The sequence below is a fragment of the Salmo trutta genome, chromosome 27 (genome assembly GCF_901001165.1).
Source record: "Salmo trutta chromosome 27, fSalTru1.1, whole genome shotgun sequence".
NCBI classification, from domain to species: Eukaryota; Metazoa; Chordata; class Actinopteri; order Salmoniformes; family Salmonidae; genus Salmo; species Salmo trutta.
Genome location: NC_042983.1, coordinates 2,075,212 through 2,098,167, shown reverse-complemented (window position 1 = coordinate 2,098,167; position 22,956 = coordinate 2,075,212). Strand labels below are relative to the sequence as shown.

Genomic DNA, 22,956 nt, shown 5'->3' with positions numbered 1-22,956 from the left:
AAATAGCTGCTGGATGACTCCAGACTCCGTACGAGTTGGAGGAGCATAGTCCTGCCCCGGCTGTGAGAGCCCCGGCCCATCATCTCACGTCTCTGTGTGTGTGTGTGTGTGTGTGTGTGTGTGTGTGTGTGTGTGTGTGTGTGTGTGTGTGTGTGTGTGTGTGTGTGTGTGTGTGTGTGTGTGTGTGTGTGTGTGTGTGTGTGTGTGTGTGTGAGGTGGAAGAGGTGTTGCCCAGGCCCAGCCCCGACTGTGACAGACCTGGCCAATCTTCTCACGCCTTAGTGATCTTTATTCATTTTATTTATTTATTTTTATTTCACCATTATTTAACCAGGTAGGCTAGTTGAGAACAAGTTTTCATTTCAGTCAATAATACAGTAAAACAAAAGAAAACAAAGGTATATATACAGTGAGTGCAAATGAGGTAAGTTAAGGCAATAAATAGGCCATGGTGGCGAAGTAATTACAATATAGCAATTAAACACTGGAATGGTAGATATGCAGAAGATGAATGTGCAAGTAGAGATACTGGGGTGCAAAGGAGCAAGATAAATAAATAAATACAGTATGGGGATGAGGTAGGTAGATAGATGGACTGTTTACAGATGGGCTATGTACAGGTGCAGTGATCTGTGAACTGCTCTGACAGCTGGTGCTTAAAGCTTGTGAGGGAGATATGAGTCTCCAGCTTCAGAGATTTTTGCAGTTCGTTCCAGTCATTGGCAGCAGAGAACTGGAAGGGAAGATGACCAAAGGAGGAATTGGCTTTGGGGGTGACCAGTGAGATATACCTGCTGGAGCGCGTGCTACGAGTGGGTGCTGCTATGGTGACCAGTGAGCTGAGATAAGGCGGGGCTTTACATAGCAGAGACTTGTAGATAACCTGTAGCCAGTGGGTTTGGCGACAAGTATGAAGCGAGGGCCAACCAACGAGAGTGTACAGGTTGCAATGGTGGGTAGGGTATGGGGCTTTGGTGACAAAACGGATGGCACTGTGATAGACTGCATCCAGTTTGTTGAGTAGAGTGTTGGAGGCTATTTTATAGATGACATCACCGAAGTCGAGGATCGGTAGGATGGTCAGTTTTACGAGTGTATGTTTGGCAGCATGAGTGAAGGATGCTTTGTTGCAATATAGGAAGCCGATTCTAGATTTAATTTTGGATTGGAGATGCTTAATGTGAGTCTGGAAGGAGAGTTTACAGTCTAACCAGACACCCAGGTATTTGTAGTTGTCCACGTATTCTAAGTCAGAGCCGTCCAGAGTAGTGATGCTGGACAGGCGAGCAGGTGCGGGCAGTGATCGATTGAATAGCATGCATTTAGTTTTACTTGCGTTTAAGAGCAGTTGGAGGCCATGGAAGGAGAGTTGTATGGCATTGAAGCTCGTCTGGAGGTTAGTTAACACAGTGTCCAAAGAGGGCCGGAAGTATACAGAATGGTGTCGTCTGCGTAGAGGTGGATCAGAGAATCACCAGCAGCAAGAGTAACATCATTGATGTATACAGAGAAGAGAGTCGGCCCGAGAATTGAACCTTGTGGCACACCCATAGAGACTGCCAGAGGTCCGGACAACAGGCCCTCCGATTTGACACACTGAACTCTATCAGAGAAGTAGTTGGTGAACCAGGCGAGGCAATCATTTGAGAAACCAAGGCTGTCGAGTCCACCAATAAGAATGTGGTGATTGACAGAGTCGAAAGCCTTGGCCAGGTCGATGAATATGGCTTCACAGTAATGTCTCTTATCGATGGCGGTTATGATGTCGTTTAGGACCGTGGCTGAGGTGCACCTGTGACCAGCTCTGAAACCGGATTGCATGTGGAGAAGGTATGGTGGGATTCGAAATGGTCAGTAATCTGTTTGTTGACTTGGCTTTTGAAGACCTTAGAAAGACAGGGTAGGATAGATATAGGTCTGTAGCAGTTTGGGTCTAGGGTGTCACCCCCTTTGAAGAGGGGGATGACCGCGGCAGCTTTCCAATCTTTGGGAATCTCAGACGATACGAAAGAGAGGTTGAACAGGCTAGTAATAGGGGTTTCAACAATTTTAATTTTAGAAAAAGATGGTCCAGATTGTCTAGCCCGGCTGATTTGTATGGGTCCAGATTTTGCAGTTCTTTCAGAACATCAGCTATCTGGATTTGGGTGAAGGAGAAATGGTGGGGGCTTTGGCGGGTTGCTGTGGAGGGTGCCGGGCAGTTGACTGGGGTAGGGATAGCCAGGTGGAAAGCATGGCCAGCCGTAGAGAAATGCTTATTGAAATTCTCAATTATAGTGGATTTATCGGTGGTAACAGTGTTTCCTAGCCTCAGAGCAGTGGGCAGCTGGGAGGAGGTGCTCTTATTCTCCATGGACTTTACTGTGTCCCAGAACTTTTTTGAGTTAGTACTACAGGATGCACATTTCTGTTTGAAAAAGCTAGCCTTAGCTTTTCTAACTGCCTGTGTATATTTGTTCGTAACTTCCCTGAAAAGTTGCATATCACGGGGGCTATTCGATGCTAATGCAGAACGCCACAGGATGTTTTTGTGCTGGTCAAGGGCAGACAGGTCTGGAGTGAACCAAGGACTATATCTATTCCTAGTTCAACATTTTTTGAGTGGTGCATGCTTATTTAAGATGGTGAGGAAGGCACTTTTAAAGAATAGCCAGGCATCATCTACTGACGGGATGAGGTCAATGTCATTCCAGGATACCCGGCCAGGTCGATTAGAAAGGGTCTCAGCTGTATGATGAAAGGTGTGTAAGTCAGGCCCTTTTCAAATACTTCCTTCCTCCCATTCATCCTTCCTTCCTACTTTCCCTGAAGAAATCCCTTATCTGATATGATTGGCTATGTGAACGCTATGTGATAGAATCATTGCTTACACCTATCCATTTGTGTTAGATCAGTGATTACTTGAAGGTAGGGAGGGAGGAAGGAAGGGTGTGTGTTTCCAACAGGACATCAGTGTGCGTCCTCAGAGTTGAGTCACAGCTAATAGAGATGCTGTTTGTTTTGGAGCATGAAATGCCTTCCGTGGTCTTTTGGGATAGAAATGTTCTGTGTCATCAAAAAATAATTGTGCGGTGTGTGTGTGTGTGTGTGTGTGTGTATGTGTGTGTGCGCATGTGTGTGTGTGTGCTTGTGTTGACTTGGTGTGTGTGCAATCTGAAAAGCTTATATTTATTAGTTTTGGCAGTTTTCAGTGGGGTTATTAGCATTCCCATCTTTTATCAGCTATGACAGAGTTGTAATTGTTTCATCTGTGAGACGCCTTGAGATACTGCCACACTGTCCATTGGAGAACAAACCTGATTGAACAGATGTCTCTGTCATTCAGCAAGATGTCCCAGCATCAGTTTCTGCTTCAAGGATCAGGCAAGATGTTGTTAGCAGAGGTTGACTTGGGGTTTTGTGGAAGATTGCTGTTGTTTACAATTCCCCACTGTCTTCTTCTAGACAACTAATATAAACTCTAGAGAAGATAGTGAATGCATGGAGGAAAATATGTATGTCATCAAAAGGATGTTAGAGATTTACAGTGGTGAAAGTCCTTCTAGGCATGTGTTATTGTACCAACAGTAACATCCTCAAAAAGTCATTGAATAATAAATAATAAAAGAGAAAGCTATCCATATTCCCAGGAATCCCATACAAGCATGTGCATTGTTATTGTGTTTTCGAGATAGTTGGGCCTGCCCTGACATATAGACTACCACCTTGCACTTTCTGTGTGGGCTGAGTTTCTCTGTAACCACGGGAGACTGGGTCCTACAACAAAATGCGTGTGGTTCAATGCCAAAGTCTAGCAGGCCATTCTGCGGTTTCTTTTTTTCAAAGATAATCATAGCAACTTCAATAAAAAAAAACATTGAGTGCTACGATATATTTTTAAAACTTGGCTACACAACGTTTTGTCTACAACTTGAAAGCTTTGTCTGGCGTTATTACAATGACGACTCATCGAAATGCAGCATTAGACCCGCGTCACTTCGTAATAATCAAACCGCTTCCGATTCTTAAACCGACGGGAGAAATGCTCCAGGCCCGGAGCAGAACGGTGTGGTCCGCCTGTCAGTCGACCAGGGAACAGGTGTTCTGGGATAACTATCACCGACGACAGTGGCAGCTGAGCCGGCAGGGCTATAGAGCAGCCCCCTGGAGACCCTATGAGGAGGTCGGACAACCGCTCTACCTTGAAACCAAGAGACTCATACTAGAATCACTGGGACAACCTGTGGATGAGGTGATTGTTTCCCCCTGGCCTTGTATGTATCTGGAGATTGTGTCTAATTGAATAAGAATAATTTAGACTACTGAGTAGACCTAGTTGATTTATGTGACAGTTTATGGTAGGCCAGCCTAAATAGCTCACAAAGTATGCCTAAATATTTATTATCCTTCATAGGCCTTCCATGCAGTGGCAGGTCTAGACCATTTCAACTGGGGGGGCCAAGCTGGGGCCAGTTGTACTGTTAGAGGGGCCAGTTACATTAGACGTTATTGTTGTCATATCGTTTTCTTCACTGCATTGCAGGCATTAGCAGGCAAAAGACCATGTTCATAATCATTCAACAATTTATTTGCATTTCCATTATAATTTTCATTTGCATTACATATTCAGTATCAGGTCATATCAACTGTATTCTCTGGTTTTTGTGTTTTTTTGCAAAAAGATCAGCAAATTAATCTAGACTCAAGGCCTTTGCCCTCCTTGACTCAATACCTAATACACCTAAATTGCTTAATCTGTCATTGTGGACCCGAGATACGTTATTTCATAGTCCACATTTAGAGGGGCCACAAGGGGGTCCAAGATTGTTGTCACAGGGGCACCCCCCCCCCCCCCAGAACCGCTAGTGCTACCATGTAACCTACTGCCAGTTCCATTACACTAGGCCATGACACTCCACAACATGAATTAGCATTTTTGACACTAAAATGAACACCTATGTTTTTTGCCAGTATATCATAATAATGATGAGTGAAGATGAAAGTTTTAGTTATTGGATAAGTAATGTATTATTATTTCATGTTCCTTACTTCTCTCTCTCTCCCTCTCTTGTGTGCACTCTCTCTCTCTGTCTCTCTCGCTCTCTCCTTTCATGTACCCTCTTTTCTTCCATTGAACTCGGTTTCTCTGTATGCAAGTAATATTTTCTCTCTGGTGGGCGGTGGTGTGTGTGTGTGATGTGTGTGAGCACTCATTTCATGGCATCCTGTCTATCTCCTCATTTATCAGTCCTGTCCCCTTGGACTGACCGGGCCATTCAGCATCTCACACACATGCGCGCGCGCACACACACACACACAAACACACACACACACACACACACACACACACACACACACACACACACACACACACACACACACACACACACACACACACACACACACACACACCCTCAGGCCCAACACATAACTCCATTTACTGTTAATGGACAGTGATCCTCTGCGCTAAACAGATCAGTGACACGGAGAGTGTATCTGTCTGTCATCACAAATCAAATACTCCCTCAGCCCCAGCTCTCATGCCTCAAAATTACATAAAAAACCCTTCACAATTCTGTCCCTAGCCTCCCAAAGCAAGAGGGTTCAGCTCAGTGAAAGATGCAGACACACATTGGCCAGTTTACTTTAACCAGCCTCTGTGGGATTCCAGTAGCTATGAGATTTTCCTCTTTAATGTTATCCCAGCTAGACCTTTTGTCTATAGAGTGAATATTCCATATCCTGTTTAGATAATGCAGAAGGCATGGAGGCCCATCGTTTGTCTTCCTCTATACACAGCCTCTCTACATAGTCCCTAATAAATGCATCTGAAGTAAGACATAAGAGGGGGGGGCACCATTTACAAGGTGATTATACCTGTCCTTTAGGCTAGCAGCAGAGGCCATCACAGCAAATCAGCAGGCTTTAAGTAGCAGCAGCAGATACATGGGGTATTGGAACCTAACACATCATGGAATAATGTGAAATAGGTGGTTTATTCCTGTGAACATTGCATTCATCATAGTTATCGGGGACGCTCAGTTGCTGAGGCAGCTTGCCTGGCGAGCAGAGCGGAGGGAGGAGGCAGAGTCCACATTAAAAGTGACAACATTAAAATGGAGAGGAGGCTTATATTCTTGAATGCTGGAACCTTGGTCTCCCCCCTCACTCTCGCTCTCTTTCTCGTTCTCTCTGTCTCTGTCTCTTTGGAGTCATCTCATTCAGGTGGTGTCAGAAGCAGTAGGAGACAACGATGATATAACGTTAATCTTACATGAGGAATTGCTATTTGTTCACCGAGTTGCATCCCTTGAATTGTGTTAGTGAAGACTCAGTTGTGTGAGCAATTGTTACAAAGGCTGTATTGAGCAGTCGTACTACACCTACCATAGGAGGCTGATGATGGGAGGACTGCTCATAATAATGTCTGGAACGGTGCGAATGGAAACCATGTGTTTGATGTACAGTGTCCTCTTTAATTTGAGGGTATTTTCATCCATATCAGGTGAACTATTTAGAAATTACAGTACTTTTTGTACATAGTCCCCCCATTTTAGGGGACTAAAAGTATTCTAAAAGGTTCACCCGATATGGATGAAAATACACTAAAATTAAAGCTGACAGTCTGCACTTTCACCTCATAGTCATTGTATCATTTCAAATACAAAGTGCTGGAGTAGAGAGCCAAAACAACAGAAAATGTGTCACCGTCCCAATAATTATGGAGGGCACTGTATTTGATACCATTCCACTCATTCCGCTCTAGCCATCACCACAAGCCGGTCCTCCCCAATTAAGGTTCCACCAACCTCCTGTGTCAACTACTGTGGGTGTCAGAAGTATTCACCACCTTGGATTGTTTTCACATTTTGTTGTGTTACGAAGTGGTATTGAAATGAATTTAGTTGTTTTTGTCATTGATCTATACAAAATACTCTGTAATGTCAAAGTGGGAGAAACATGTATTTATTTATTATTCACCCCCCTGAGTCAATACATATCAGAAACACCTTCGGCAGGGATTATAGCTGTGAGTCTTATTGGGTAAGTCTTTGCACACCTGGATTGTACAATATTTTCCTATTATTCTTTTCAAAATTCTTCAAGCTCTGTCAAAGTTGTGGGGATCATGGCTAGACAGCCATTTTCAAGTCTTGTTATATATTTTCAAGTAGATTTAAGTCAAAGCTGTAACTTGGCCACTCAGGAACATTCACTGTTTTCTTGGTAAGCAACTCCAGTGTAGATTTGGCCTTGTGATATAGGTTATTGTCCTGCTGAAATGTGAATTCCTCTACCCATGTCTGGTGTAAAGCAGACTGAACCAGGTTTTCCTCTAGGATTTTGCCTGTGCTTAGCTCCATCCCGTTTCTTTTTATCCCGAAAAACTCCCCAGTCTTTGCCGATGTCAAGGATACCCATACCATGATGCAGCCACTACCATGCTTGAAAATAAGGAGGCAGTTACTCAGTGATGTGTTGTGTAGGATATACCCCAAACATAAGGCATTGCATTTAGGCCAAAAAGTATATTCCTTTGCCGTGCAGTATTACTTTAGTGCCTTGTTGCATACAAGATGCAAGTTCGGAATATTTGTATTCTTCTTTTTACTCTGTCATTTAGGTTATTATTGTGGAGTAACTACAATGATGTTGGTCTATCCTCAGTTTTCTCTCTTCACAGCCATTTCATTTTTTTTAAATCACCAATGGCCTCACAGTGACATCCCTGAGCAGTATTCTTTCTGTCCTGCAGCTCAGTTCAGAAGGACGACTGAATATTTGTTGCGTATGGGTGGTTTAATACATCATCCACAGCATAATTATTAACTTGACCATGCTTAAAAGAGATATTCAATGTCTGTTTTGTTATTGTTAGCCATCTACCAATCACTGCCCTTCTTTATGAGGCTTTTGAAAAGCTCCCTGGTGTTTGTAGTTGATTCTGTGCTCATTCAAAAATCATTTCAACCCCTATTATTTCACACAAAGTGAGTCCATGTAATTTATTATGTGATTTTTAAAGCAACATTTTACTTCTGAACTAATTTAGGCTTGCCTAAACAAAAGGGGTGAATACTTGTTCAACAACTATTTGAGTAAAAAAAAAAAAAAGGTGTTAACATTTGTAGAATTTTCTTTTCACTTTGACATTATGGAGTATTTTATGTAGATCAATGACAAAAAATCACAACTAAATCAATTTCAATCCCACTTTATCACACAACAAAAAATGAAAAAAATCCAAGGGGGGTGAATACTTATGATACCCACTGTATAATTGTAAGTAATCTCGGGAAAAAAATAAGCAAATACCTTTTGCTACAGTTCTCAGTTTTGATATGACCATTTTTAAAATTTAGATTGTGAGTATGCAAACCAATTTAGATTGTGAGTCAGTGTTGTAGTACTCGAGACCAGTCTCGAGACCACATATTGAGTGTCTCGGTCTTGTCTCGGTGTTGGGTACATTTGTACTCGGTCTTGACTTGTCTTGGACAGTGAGGACCAGCCGAGACCAGCGAAGTTAAAAACTCATAATTATCAGCTTCCATTCAGTCAACGTATAAAACCGCTTAGCCAGGTCAAATATATACACTCCTTTCTTGAAACATTAATGCAGTATCTTAACAGCCTTTATATCTATTTTAGACATGTTTGGGCAGTGCCGAAACTTTAGGCCTTCAGTGTGTGACATGTTCTTGATTCTGAAGACAGCAACTAATACCAGCGCACTCATGTAGGAGTACACTTTTTGTAAAACACAAAGGGCCAGTGGTGTAGTTGAGGCTATACGCAGGTATAAGCTGTATACCCACTTTATTTTCAGTGGGTATTGTGTATACTCACTTCTTAATCCCAACTGATGCATATCAAATCAAATCAAATCAAAAATGTATTAGTCACATGCGCTGAATACAACAGGTGTAGACCTTACAGTGAAATGCTTATTTACGAGCCCTTAACCGACAGTGCAGTTTAAAAAAAATTGGATAAGAATAAGAGATAAAAGTAACAAATAATTAAAGAGCAGTTGTAAAAAATAACAATATATACAGGGGGGTGCCGGTACAGAGTCAATGTGCGGGGGCACCGGTTAGTTGAGGTAGTATGTACATGTAGGTAGAGTTAATTAAAGTGACTATGCATAGATAACAACAGAGGGTGGCAGTGGTGTGGAGAGGGGAGGGGGGGGGCAATGTGAATAGTCTGGGTAGCTGTCACGTCCTGACCAGTAAAGAGGTTATTTGTTATTGTAGTTTGGTGAGGACGTGTCAGGGGGTGTTTGTTAAATGTGTTTCGGGGTTTGTTGGGCAATGTTCTATGTCAGTCTATTTCTATGTCTGTGTCTAGTTAATCTATTTCTATGCTTAGTTTATTGGTTTGACCTTCAATTGGAGGCAGCTGTTTCTCGTTGCCTCTAATTGAAGGTCCTATTTAATAGGGGTGTTTGTCATTGGGATTTGTGGGTAGTTGTTCCGTGTTTAGCGTTTAGCCTGACAGGACTGTCTTCGTCGTCATTGTTTGTTATTTTGTTTTGTGTTCACGTTCCTTCAATAAAAGAAGATGAGTTCACACATTCCCGCTGCGCCTTGGTTCCATCTTTACGACGAGCGTGACAGTAGCCATTTGACTAGATGTTCAGGAGTCTTATGGCTTGGAGGTAGAAGCTGTTTAGAAGCCCCTTGGACCTAGACTTGGCACTCCGGTACCGCTTGCCGTGTGGTAGCAGGGAGAACAGTCTATGACTAGGGTGGCTAGAGTCTTTGACAATTTTTAGGGCTTTCCTCTGACACCGCCTGGTATAGAGGTCCTGGATGGCAGGAAGCTTGGCCCCAGTGATGTACTGGGCCGTTCGCACTACCCTTTGTAGGCCGAGCAGTTGCCATTCCAGGCAGTGATATCAAAGTAGTGTAGTGGAGGTATACAATTTATCAATTATGTAGTACAATAGAGAAATCATGCACAAAACAACCTACACAATCACAAACCATGTGCAATATATTCACACATAGCCTAGTTTCAGTGGAATTGAATCTGCAGGCAGCAAGAGTGTGCAGCTCTCGACTGGTTTTGGCATGGAGCAGCTCACAAAAGAATGACATCGGTAGCTGGTAGGGTAGGAAAGACATTTCAATTTATGATATCTACCAGTAAATGCTAACTAAGGCAATAATGGGTATGCAAACCAGGTATTGAAAAAGTTAAATCCAAACCGTTGGTTAGTAGGCTATTTGTGATGTGCAAGTGTCATCATGCACTATTTGCATCAGGGGCGTAGACATGGATTGGCCTGGGTGGACAGAGGCCCACCCACTGGGGAACCGAGCCCTGACAGCTCCACCCAATCGGATTGATGTGGTTTATGCATTGTTGTGGACTTAGACCATCACATTTTTCAAAATGTTATAATAATTTAAAAAAAGATTTTAAGAGTATAAATCTGAAAAAATCTATTCCGTACCTTCGCTGGGTGGGCGTTTAGGAGCTTTTTGGCAAAATTTGAATATACCCACTTCTCCAGGCACCACTGCATAGAGCCGATGGAAAGACAGCAGTCACAGACAGCATGATGTTAAAGGATAAGCAGTCCATAAACCCGAACATAAGAATCCAAAAACACAACCATTAAGCATTTCCCAATCGAAATGTAGAACTATTACTTCCCATTGAAAAAAACATTTCATGTTTAGCACACAAAGTAACCTGTGACCTAAAGTTTAAAGTGGAACTGACAGCATTTTAACTACTTTGCAGATATGAAACAAACAGACAATGATAATATCAGTCAAAAAAATCTAATTCCCAGTTTATGCTACAAAACCAACTTTATAAGAGGTTTTAAAAATAGACTCAATGTTCCATGACTTACACTAAGGCATTGTTGGCAGAATAGATGGATGCAGTTCAATGCATGATTAATATAATTCACCACTACATTTCTTGGTAGTTCAAAACATCTTGCTATCAGGTTGTACATCACAGCTGGCCTGGTACATTGTTTGCTGCCTCCATTCGGGATGTAATGTTTCAGTTTCAATGACTGAATATTTTGGATAAAAACTGACAAATGTAACTAAAGCTGGGAATGTCAATACAATCAAACTAGCAAGGGCAATTATCACAAGTCAGTCATAACGTGGCTAATAGGCTAGCATATCTACACGCTGAATATGACCGGTGTCAGTTAACATAGACCAAAAAAACAGTAATAGTTAGTCAAGAATGCTCCAGATAACATGCAAACAGCCTAACCAGCTCTGCTACGGTGAGTAAAATTGTCAGAGTGAGGTGTTCTCTCCTTTGTGTCTGGAAGTAGCTAGCTAGCAAGCTAGCCAACTTTAGCCAGTTAGCATGCGTGCTTGGTTGGGACAAGCATGCATTGGCATGCAAGCTGCAGAAGGCTACAATTCCCCATCATTAATCAGTTGCAATATTGACGGCCAACTAGCTTAAAAAGTTTGAGAGGGTTTATCTAATGTTCCTTCGTTAGATTTTAGCTCATCTTGCTCATCAGATGTTTTTATTCGGTTTTATTTACTGCAATTGTCCAAATGCATGGGCGCTTTCCCACTCTATATTGCTATAGAATTTTCACAAATGCCTTAGTATACGTAATTCCCTATTATTCTGAGAATTTCTGAAAATTACCATATCTAAGCTTGTCTGAAAATGTTTTTAAAAGTCTCATATTCTTCCTGGGGTTGTATATAAACAGATTTTAATAAGATTTCATGTTGCTAAAATGCTGTCAGTTCCACTTTAAATACAACAATGTTTCACACACATACATTATTTTCAAAGAGACAACAGCAAGCACACTGCAATAAAAAACACAGTTCTACTCACCAGATGATGATCAATTAAAACGTAACTTCTTGTTGAAGGTTATTCTTGAAAAGGGAGAAGCTAACAAATTAGCAACAACATCCTCTGCTGCAACCACTGCAAACTAGCCGACAACAAAAGCTAGCTAGCTAGACCGTGGGAAAACTACTGCTCGCTTTTGCGCAGTTGCCTGTTGGCCTTCAAGAAGGAAGAAGTTTCCATTCGTTTTCTAAAAACGGTGCCACTCATTAAGTCAAAATGTGATTGGCTGATTCCACTGTCACTCCAAAATCTGCCCTAATACAGTTAAATGGCAGATGCCTTTATCTAGCTTCCAATGGCTGATTTAGCTAGCTAGATGTATCTCCCCAGAGACCAGCAAAGAACAATCCTGATTGGATATTTTCTTCTGTTCAGTGTTAACCTTTTCCTTTCCCCCCAAAAAAGAGATTAAATCAGAACATCATTGAAAATAATAATATAATTATTATTATTATTATATTATTATAATCATTATTTTATAAATCCTTAGCCCTTCTATGAAGACATAGAAGGCCCATTGTTCCCCACTGTGTTATGGTTAGTAATAATTTGTAGAGTGGCTCTATTTTCCCTCAGCATGCATTTTTTCAATATTTAGAATTTCTTAAAAAATGCATATGTTGTTCTGAAATATGAACACAGAAATGCTGGACATTTTGAAATCTAATTATGGTGGTGATCTGACAAAATTACAATCATGGTCTTGAATTGGACTCGCATTTTTCTGGTTTTGGTCTTGACTCGGTCTCGGACAACTTGTCCCTCTCCCGGTCTCGGCCTTGACTCGGTCTTACCCCCACACCCTCCGGTCTTGGTCTTGACTCAAACTTGATTTGCTCCGGTCTTGGATCGGTCTCGCTTTAGGTGGTCTCGAGCACAATACTGTTGTGAGTATACAAAACATTAAGGACACCTGCTCTTTCATTGACGTAGACTGACCAGGTGAATTCAGGTGAAGCTATGATCCCTTACTGATGTCACTTGTTAAATCAACTTCAATCAGTGTGCGCGTGTGTAAGGGGCAGCGCAAGGGCAAGCCAGAGTCAGATCCGGGAGGGAGTGGTCTGCGACATGCCTCACTGTGATGAGTGAACGACCTGTCAACTCCCCAGTCTCACACCCTGCCTCTCTACTCTCTCAGAAATGATCAGAAACAGGCTAGAGTTTGAATAGGCCAAAGGGCTTTAGGGTCTATCTTTATCTGTGGAAGTCATGCCTTATGATTTACTGAGAGTTAGGAGTATGATGATTTGAACCATCCTCTGGCACCTTTGGGGCAGTTTAGGAGGCGTCATCGACATTTAGGTATGCTATACATTGTCCTGCTACTGTATGTGAATGTTGTGATTAACAGAACACATCAGCCCAGCCCTCTCTTACAGACGTTTCCTCTTGTTTATTTTATTACAGGCTTCAAAAGCTGATCCCTTAGCAGAAGAGGATGTGCCTGTTAGCACCACCCCATCAGATTCCCCAGGAGCAAACAAGGTGTGTGTGTGTGTGTGTGTGTGTGTGTGTGTGTGTGTGTGTGTGTGTGTGTGTGTGTGTGTGTGTGTGTGTGTGTGTGTGTGTGTGTGTGCGTGTGTGTGTGTGCGTGCATAAAGGAAACAAGGTGGGGCTTTTCTCAGTTTTCTTAGACCCTGGTATCTTGTATATACACTTACAGTTGCCTTTACTGCATCATTTGCAATGAATAGGCTATAGAGCCTTTATATGAAATGCTGCTCGATTATGCAGAGGGATTCATTGTGTGATTATCTGTAATTTCTATGAGCGATGTAGCATTAGCACGTTAGCAACACAATATTTTCGACTGGCCCGCTGCCTGGCTCTTAGCCATCAGAGGTCAGACGAGGACACACACAATAGTCGACTCCGCTGAGGCTTTTTATGCAAAGAAGGGTTGTTCAGAGCTACAGGGTTAAAAACTGTCTGCTTGTCCTTTTGTTTGTTGCTGGATGTTGTTGTTTGTTGTTTTCTAGAGCTTGCCATTTCGTTGCCCCCAGGCTGGGAAGAGAGAGGATGCAGTATCTCTTAGGAAGCATCTGGGACATACCAGGTGAGGCTGGTGTGTGTGTGTGTGTGTGTGTGTGTGTGTGTGTGTGTGTGTGTGTGTGTGTGTGTGTGTGTGTGTGTGTGTGTGTGTGTGTGTGTGTGTGTGTGTGTGTGTGTGTGTGTGTGTGTGTGTGTGATTTTTTTTACCAGAGACTATCTATTGACTCTGCCAAATTTAATTTCACATATTGCCATCAGCACATCTCGATACATCACATTTTCTGTAGATAAGCCAGTATATATCACACTTATACAAACATGTAATCACTCATATTTTAAAGCTCCTGAACAGTCGTTCTGAAAAGTACTTTTTCTCTAATGGCTAACTATCAGGAAGTTTGAAAAGACAGGCTGAGTGGGCGGGTGCTTATATTCATGAGCTCACCTTGACTGACAGCTCTTTGAAACACCTACAGTATGTCAAGCAACTTGGATGCAGTGAGCAGTGTTGCAGTAAAATCATCTAAAGTAAATTTGGCGATAGCAACTCAAACTCAAAGCAACTCAAACAACATTGAAATTGCATCAATGACCTATTATTATTATTTTTTTACATACATCTCCCGTTTGGCATGTCTCTTGGGAAACGGTTCACAGCAGCACTGACAGATGTGTTGACTTGACAACTGCATCAGAGTTTTGAATGACCCTTCCCCCCATTTTGTTCCATGCTGGCTGAAGACCAAGCTAGCCAGTAACTAGCTAACACCAGATACAGATGAAAGGGGAAACATATAAGTATCTTTGCCGTAGATGAAAAGGGTAAACTTTCTATTATATTTGCTGACACACTACAGTCAATTTTTGGCACCAGTAGAGTAGCTATCAAGCTGTATAAACCACGCCCCTCTGCAAACACGCCTTCTTCGATGTTAGTTACAAGGCGGTACTCATCTAAATGATGTAAGATAACATCATGTTACCATTAGTGAATTAAAATGAGAGTTAAGGTGATGTCACCTTTTATCCCTAATAATGAATCCAAGTGTTTAACATGGGGGAGGGGACCAGTAACTTTATGATTAAACTTTATCAATGTAGAAGCAACAGTCATTTTTCATACTCTGATCATCACACTTTGATCTGGTTTCTTTAAAATATCACATTTCATGAAAACTTGATTTTGACTGTTCATTACCTTTAATACACGTCTCTACATTACATAGATAAAATGTCATGGTCAGGATGATAATGCATCCACTTTCTTATATCAACAGCTGTGGCCAATGGGCTGTTTTACAAGACCACTAAAAAACTAATTCAATTATGTTTAATTCATCAAACAAACATGTAGATGTAAATGAGGTTGGATGAAGAAACTGCAAAGGCAATAAAATGCGACCCAAATGGCACCCTATTCGAAAATATAGTGCATAACTTTTGACCAGGGCCCATAGGGGTCTGGTCAAAAGTAGTGCACTATGTAAGGAATAAATAGGCTGGCAATTGGGGCACAGCCATGGTAACTATCAAGTATCATGTGATGTGAAACAGATTTCCCCATTGAAGTGCTGACTGATGTGGCATTTTAGAAACAGGCAGCCCTGTGATGTATAATGTAGATATCTGGAGAGATGCTTGGCGAGCCATGAGAAGATCTGATTATACATAACAAGGAAACCCAGTGGAGAATACATACCACCAGAGATACTGATGTATTCAGTCATACCAGAGGAATAGAAGCTCTGCATATGACTACCATGATTACTAAAGGGTTGTGTCCCAAAAGGCACCCTTTTCCTTATGTAGTGGATTACTTTTGACCAGGGCCCATAGGGCTCTTGTCAAAAGTAGTGCACTATGTAAAGGGACAGAACCCTTTAATAATCACAGTAGTCATATGCAGAGCTTCTATTCCTCTGGTATGACTGAATACATCAGTATCTCTGGTGAGACGTAATCATGTGTTTTCTGTCAACAAAAAATGGCAACATACTAATAACAAATATTGATGGTGACCATTTTTGTGATATGATAAGAGAATTACCTGGTATCATATTATATTTCATTTTATGGCTTACGAAACTACCTGCGTTATTTCTTCTGTATACAATGTGACAATACAAAAAAATGGGTATAAAGTCTTCCCAAATATAAAAAGACTGTAAAGGGTAGGCTATTGCCACTTAGAAACAAACACTGAAGCCCCTCTCTATTATTCGCACAGAGGGAAAACAGACACTATTCATTAGGGCTATTTCTCTTTTTCTCTCCCTCTGAAACGGTAACCTTTCCTCTCCTCAAACACCTGTATGAATTATTCAATAATCTGGGTTTTATAAGAAGCTGTCAGAAATGTCAGCCGTTTTAGGGACGCCCTTGGATGTCCTGAGAGGGTGTAGTCTGTCTGCACACCCTGTGGCGAGGCTGAGAGTTGTTATATACACACTCACAGACACACACACACACCAAATGCCACGTCTGGTCTGTGCCAGGTATCTGCTGCCCTCAGGACACAGGGATGAGAGAATGTGCCAGCCCCACAGCGGACAAACTGACATTCTGTTGCATTTCAACACTACATTGAGAGGATAGAATACTGGGATCAATTCCAATTTCAATTCCTGTCAGCTGAATTGGACATGGAATTTCTCTATAGGACTGCAATTCAATCCCTTAACTACCTGTAATGTAGGTGGAATTTACCCCAACCATTACCATTTAGGACAGACCTTCTTCTGAACAGGTTCTAACTGAAGAAAAAGTGGATCTTTTCCCATTTCTCCCTTTTACATGAAGAGCCATTTCAGATTGGCCTTCTCTCTGTATAGAGACGCAAAGCTTCACTGCCAAATCACTGTATCGCTCCTTCGCAACTTGTGAACTACATGCCGTTGGTTGCCTAGCAACAGGCTAACTGCTACCTAATACCTCTTCTGATCTGACCTGTTGAAGAAATCAAACACTTCAATTTCCCCAACAGTCAAGGAAGAGTAACGGTGCTCATTTACCAACCGAACACTGTGAATGATTTAAACAACTGTAAAGAGTTCCTTTCATACTCACGTGTTGGCATATCACATATATTAAACACCTTTTTTTCAGTGTTTCTGTCACCTTTGGCATAGTCTTGCTTGCCAGACTCATAACAAACTTTTGCGCTGTTCTTTATTTTGTTTTTTTGGGGGGGGGGGGTGTTTGCTAATATCAGGTTGGTTTCGACCAAGTTTTGAGGATAGCAGAATGATATTGATTGGAAGCTCAATGCTTACAGGATGTTAAGCGTACATCGCTGAAATCAATAGAACACTAGACCTGATCTGAACTCTGCATTGTGTGTTTAATAAACAAGCAGCCTTATTAGCCTTCCAATGCATTGAAGCATTGGAGTTCCAATATTCTAAAACAACAGCAATATAACCTACACACATTAGCTGCACTCCCTTGTGCACTACTTTTGATGGGCTCTGGTCAAAAGTAGTGTACTTTTTAGGGAATAGGCTGCCATTTGGGATGAAGACTAATTGATTCCGTGGTGATGCACCACAAGTGACTCTCTGGCTTCAACACCTGAGATTTAAGGGCAATGGTTGACTCAGATACTGCCTCTGTCTAGTCAAGGGCACTTTCATACAGTAACACAAAGACAAATCGAGAGATACTTGCCCACTGTCCATACACACAACACTGGGCTGTTGCTGTCAACAGTATGTGTGGAATACCATATGGCAACTGATCTGACAATGTGTTGCTGCTGTGATGCTATGATTCACTACAGATGCTGATAGATGGATAGAAAGATGCTTTGATAAAGGCATGGCAGCATTCTGGATTAAGACATTGCACATGGGGATTTGATAGGGAGAGTCACTGATCTGGAGTGGGCTGTGGTATCACAGATAGAGCAAGCAGGGGATGCTTCAGATTTAAGCAATGCTCAGCCTGAAACGAAACAGAGCAAATTAACATTCAAGAGTTCAAACACTGATGCCCTCCATGAGTGTCTGTGTGTGCCTGTGGGCGTGCCTGCGTGCGTGCATGCGTGTGGGCGTGCGTGCGTGCATGCGTGCCAGCGTGTATGAACAGTGATGCCATCCGAATATGCAGCGTTTGTCTGTTTGGCTCCACTCCTGGGGGAAGTATTGCCAGCCAGCTGCTCACTAGATGAGGAATAATGATTCATACAGGAGGGCTATAACATATACAAGGCTCTGGTTTTTTGTTGTTGTCCTGTCTGACTTGAAAAATACAATTATTCCACAGTGGTGTCTATTTATCTCATCTAGGGTCATATAACAGGCTGTCGATGACACGAGTAGAAGATGTATTGTGTTCAACATCAGTTAAATCTCCACAAGTACTCATTTTGGAGAATGTGCATTCTATTATAGCTTTAGTTTAGACCAATGCTTGACCAGCACTTACAGTAGGTCTGTACTGTAGCAGTATACTCCATTCTAGCAGACACACTTATTCAGAGCAATAAGTGCCTTGCTTGAGGACACATCATCTGATTTCTCACTTAGCCTGCATTGGGATTTGAACCAGCAACCTGTCAGTCACTGACACAATGCTCTTAACCACTAGGCTACATGCTGCCCTCTGTCTTTAAGAAAGACTAATGCGTGACCAGCAGTAATCCTGTACTGTAGTATACAATTGAGACCTATACTTCATTCTAGCAGATTATTAGAAGCAATAGAATCATGCTCTTTGCCCACCTACCAAGGCTCCTTATTCATGTGTGATGATTAAGAAACACTGAGGTGTATTACAGTTCGTTCAGCAGCAAAGTCAAACCATGGCTATGGCACTTGTGTGCCTGTATGTGTGTTCGTGCATCCATGTGTGTGCATGCCTGCGTATCCAAGTGTGTGTGTTTTAATTTCCACCAGTAGCATATTAATGCAAAGTAATGATGCATGCAGCCACCGGTGAAAACCAGCAGATATGGTTTGGAAAGGAAGGGAAAGGTTATGGGCTGGTGCTAAATCACTGTAATGAAAACATTAGTTTGTCCACACGTCACATATTTCTCCCCAAATTCTCTATTTAGGATTATAATTTCAGCCGCTGTGATGATTTAGAGACTTGGTCCACTCTGATTGGTGTGATTTAAAGACCTGGTCTACTCCGATTGGTGTGATTTAGAGATCTGGTCCACTCTGATTGGTGTGATTTAAAGACCTGGTAACTTCATAAAGCTGTGATCTCTGTTGTCTGCTTAGGAATTACACAGGTGATGTACATCCTCAATTGACTGCTGTATATAGAGTTGGTCCTATTCTATTTTTGGGTTGGGGCTATTTTCGGTCACTGTAGTAGGGATTTAACATATTTGGGACTCTTTTTGTGTTTGTAACAGAAATGGTTTCTGAGAATCTTGGTGGCATGACTAAATAAAGTAAATATTTTAAGTAAATCTGCCTGAAACCTGAACAATTGGGTTATCTTCCGAAATTATTGCCTAGGCTTCAGGTTTTAACACAATCTTGTGACATGTAGATGACCTACTCTCAAGCCCAGTCACATGCTGTATCGGTATGTACAGTATCCATATACTCATCTCGTGTGTGTGTGTTATGTCTCTATCCCCCAGCCGCTTGGTGTCCGCGGTCAGACAGGGCCGGGGTTACTTCCACCTCCTCCAGAAGAAGGAGCAGGAACACGAGGAGGCGCAGCAGAGGGAGCAGAAGAGGAGAGAGGAGTGGCAGCGTGTCCAGCCCCGACCTCCCTGCTCAGAGTCTGACTCTGACAGCGACCCAGGGAGGAAGAAGGCCCAGTCAGTTCGACCTTTCACCCCCATCCACCGCTCCCTGACTTCCCCTCAGGCCTCTGAGCCACCACAGTGAGTCCTCACCCTGTACTGTACATCACCTAATACAGTGATACCCTTCTTCACCTTATGTTTAAAGGTGCAATATGCAGAAATTGCTCTGCCATTTCCTGGTTGCTAAAATTAGATATTTTCAATAACCAAAACTATTGTAATTTCCGCTGTTTGAAGCTGGTGTACGAAACCAAAAGTAAAAGATGCAAAAACGAAAATTAAGAATGGGAAGCATAGAAATAACACACATAGAACAGATTTACCTCTTCTTAGTCTTGCGTTCAATGAGAATGACAGATCTATACCTCAAATTTCTATGTGAATTTGGTCGGGTCACCCAAAAAGTTACATATTGCTGCTTTAAATATATTATGATGTATCACTGAGATTCAAAATACACTTTAGCAAGGTACCATACAGCATCATAATATTCTATAATATATAGTAGGTGAGTAAAAAGTATATAGCAGGTGATTTAATGTTTATATAACTTACAGTGTCTTCAGAAAGTATTCACACTCCTTGACTTTTTCCAAATTTTGGTGTATTACAGCCTGAATTTAAAATTGGAACAATGTTTTTCTAAATTAAAATGAATTAAAAATGAAATGCTGAAATGTCTTGATTCAATAAGTATTTAACCCCTTTTTTATTGCTAGCCTAAATAAGTACAGAAGTAAAAAGTCACATAATAAGTCGCATGGACTCACTCTGTGTGCAATAATAGTGTTTAACATGATTTTGTAATGACTACCTCTGTAAGGTCCCTCAGTCGAGCAGTGAATTTAAAATACAGATTCAACCACAAAAACCAGGAGAGTTTTCTAATGCCTCGCAAAGGGCACCTATTGGTAGATGGTTAAAAATAAAAAAGCCGACATTGAATATCCTTTTGAGCATGGTGAACTTATTAATTACACTTTGGATGGTGTATCAATACACCCAGTCACTACAAAGATACAGGCTCAGGGATTTGGTGACTTTAAACAGTTACAGAGTTTAATGGCTGTGATTGGAGAAAACTTAGGATGGATCAACAACATTGTAGTTACTCCACAATTACTAACCTAAATGACAGAGTGAAAAGAAGGAAGCCTGTATAGAATACAAATATTCCAAAACATGCATCCTGTTTGCAACAAGGCACTAAAGTATTACTGCAAAAAACATGACAAAGCAATTAACTTTTTGTCCTGAATATAAAGTGTTATGTTTGGGGCAAATCCAATAGAACACATTACTGAGTACCAGTCTCCATATTTTCAAGCATAGTGGTGGCTGCATCATGTTATGGGTTTGCTTTTAATCGTTAAGTACTAAGGAGTTTTTCGGGATACAAAAGAAACGGAATGGTTCAGTCTGCTTTCCACCAGACACAGAATTCATCTGTCAGCAGGACAATAACCTAAAACACAAGGCCAAATCTACACTGTAGTTGCTTACCAAGAAGACAGTGAATATTCCTAAGTGGCCAAGTTACAGTTTTGACTTAAATCTACTTGAAAATCTATGGCAAGACCTGAAAATTGTTGTCTGGCAATGATCAACAAGCTTGAATAATTTTGAAAAGAATAATGGGAAAATGTTGTGCAATCCAGATGTAGAAAGCTCTTAGAGACTTACTGTCACGACTTCCGCCGAAGTCGGCCCCTCTCCTTATTCGGGCGGCGGTCGACGTCACCAGCTTTCTAGTCACCACCGATCCATGTTTCCCTTTTCGTTTTGTTTTGTCTTGATTACACACACCTGGTTTCAATTCCCTTATTATGTTCCTTATTTAACCCTCTGGCTTACCTTTCTGTTTTGTCCGTGATTGTTCGTTATCAGTGATTGTTGGAGGTGTTCTCCTCACACTGTTGTTTCCTGTTGGAGATTTTGCTTGTGTTTATGAGTAAACTAGACTGTTTCACTCAAACCTGTGTCCTGCGCCTGACTCCGCTACGTCTCCAAACCCAGTTCATTACACTTACCAAGAAAGACTAAAAGCTGTAACTGCTGCCATAGATGGTTCTACAAGGTATTGACTCAGGGGTATGAATACTTATTTAAATTAGATCTTTCTGTATTTCATTTTCAATAAATTTGCAAGAAATACTAAAAACATGTTTTCACTTTGTCATTATGGGGTATTGTGTGTAAATTGTTGAAAAAATATATACTTAAAGAATTTTGAATTCAGGCTGTAACAAAACAAAATGTGGAATATGTTAATGGGTATAAATACTTTCAGAAGGCACTGCAGAGCTGACAATTCTCACGCATTGGCCGTGAGACACGCATTTGACCCTCTTCTCATGCCACACCTCTTATATCTCACGCATTAAAAAGTACTGGTTTTAATTTTCTAATTAGCCCATTGTATAGTCAGTGCGTTAACTTTTCAACTGTGCTCCAAATCGTTTTGAAATCGTAACATTCTGCGCCTGCAATTTAACATCATGAGCTGCACCTCCATCATTGTCCTGTCTTGGCCACAACACTGTAAACCACGGCACATTGAAGCATATGATTGGTTTAGTTATGTAAGGGATCAAGGGGATTGGATGCATGTTTTAAAGAAACGCCTCTCAAGATTAGAGTGGTGCTGAATGGAGAGAGAGAACGTCCTCTGCTGACTTTATAAAACTGTAAAAAGAGCAGCACGGCAGCGCTGTTTTATGTACAATGTTGTCAACAAAGTTAGGTCCTGTCCCTATTGCAGAATGCAGCCTTTTTGACAGCATGTACTAAAGTCGATTTAATCCACACTTGCATTAGTCCCCTCATTTGGTGTTTGGCATTTAGGATGTGACAACAATAGGGCAGCAGACAAACCTACAGTATGTTTTAACAGGGAAGATTGGTAGGGTGACCTGGTTTGTAACTATGAAAAACATTTTGTCTAATAGATTGTGAACCCAAAAGTGTACATTTGATTCTACAGGGGGGGCAATAAACATTCAAATTATTTGGTTATGGTGTAGGGGTAGATATATGTAATCTTGTGTTAAGGAGATTTTATGATCTATTGACTTTAAATAGTCTGATCAATAGAACAATTCTCATTCTTAACAATGGGCTAAAATATAGGGTAATTAGTGTGCTTGTCAGCAGGAACACTACTGTTATTCCCTACACGTATTTTATTATTCCACTTCTTCCCAATGTTGCCAGTGTAAACACATATTTGAAATCTGATATGCCTACTTGTGTCTTTGGAAATGGATTACAGTTGAAGTCGGAAGTTTACACACACCTTAGCCAAATACATTTCAACTCAGTTTTTTACAATTCCTGACATT

At 41.4% G+C, this 22,956-nt stretch overlaps 1 protein-coding gene across 1 annotated transcript in view; it reads left to right on the top strand.

The window, feature by feature from the left end:
• The first annotated feature begins 3,731 nt into the window (after nucleotides 1-3,731).
• The window catches only part of LOC115164123 (coiled-coil domain-containing protein 60-like), a 54,478-nt gene continuing 35,253 nt past the window's right edge, over nucleotides 3,732-22,956 (top strand). The window contains exons 1-4 of the mRNA XM_029716303.1: nucleotides 3,732-4,231; nucleotides 13,261-13,338; nucleotides 13,833-13,909; nucleotides 19,445-19,693. Of these exons, the coding sequence (XP_029572163.1) occupies nucleotides 4,022-4,231; nucleotides 13,261-13,338; nucleotides 13,833-13,909; nucleotides 19,445-19,693 (614 nt within the window). The 5' untranslated portion in view covers nucleotides 3,732-4,021. The remainder of the gene's footprint in view (nucleotides 4,232-13,260; nucleotides 13,339-13,832; nucleotides 13,910-19,444; nucleotides 19,694-22,956) is intronic.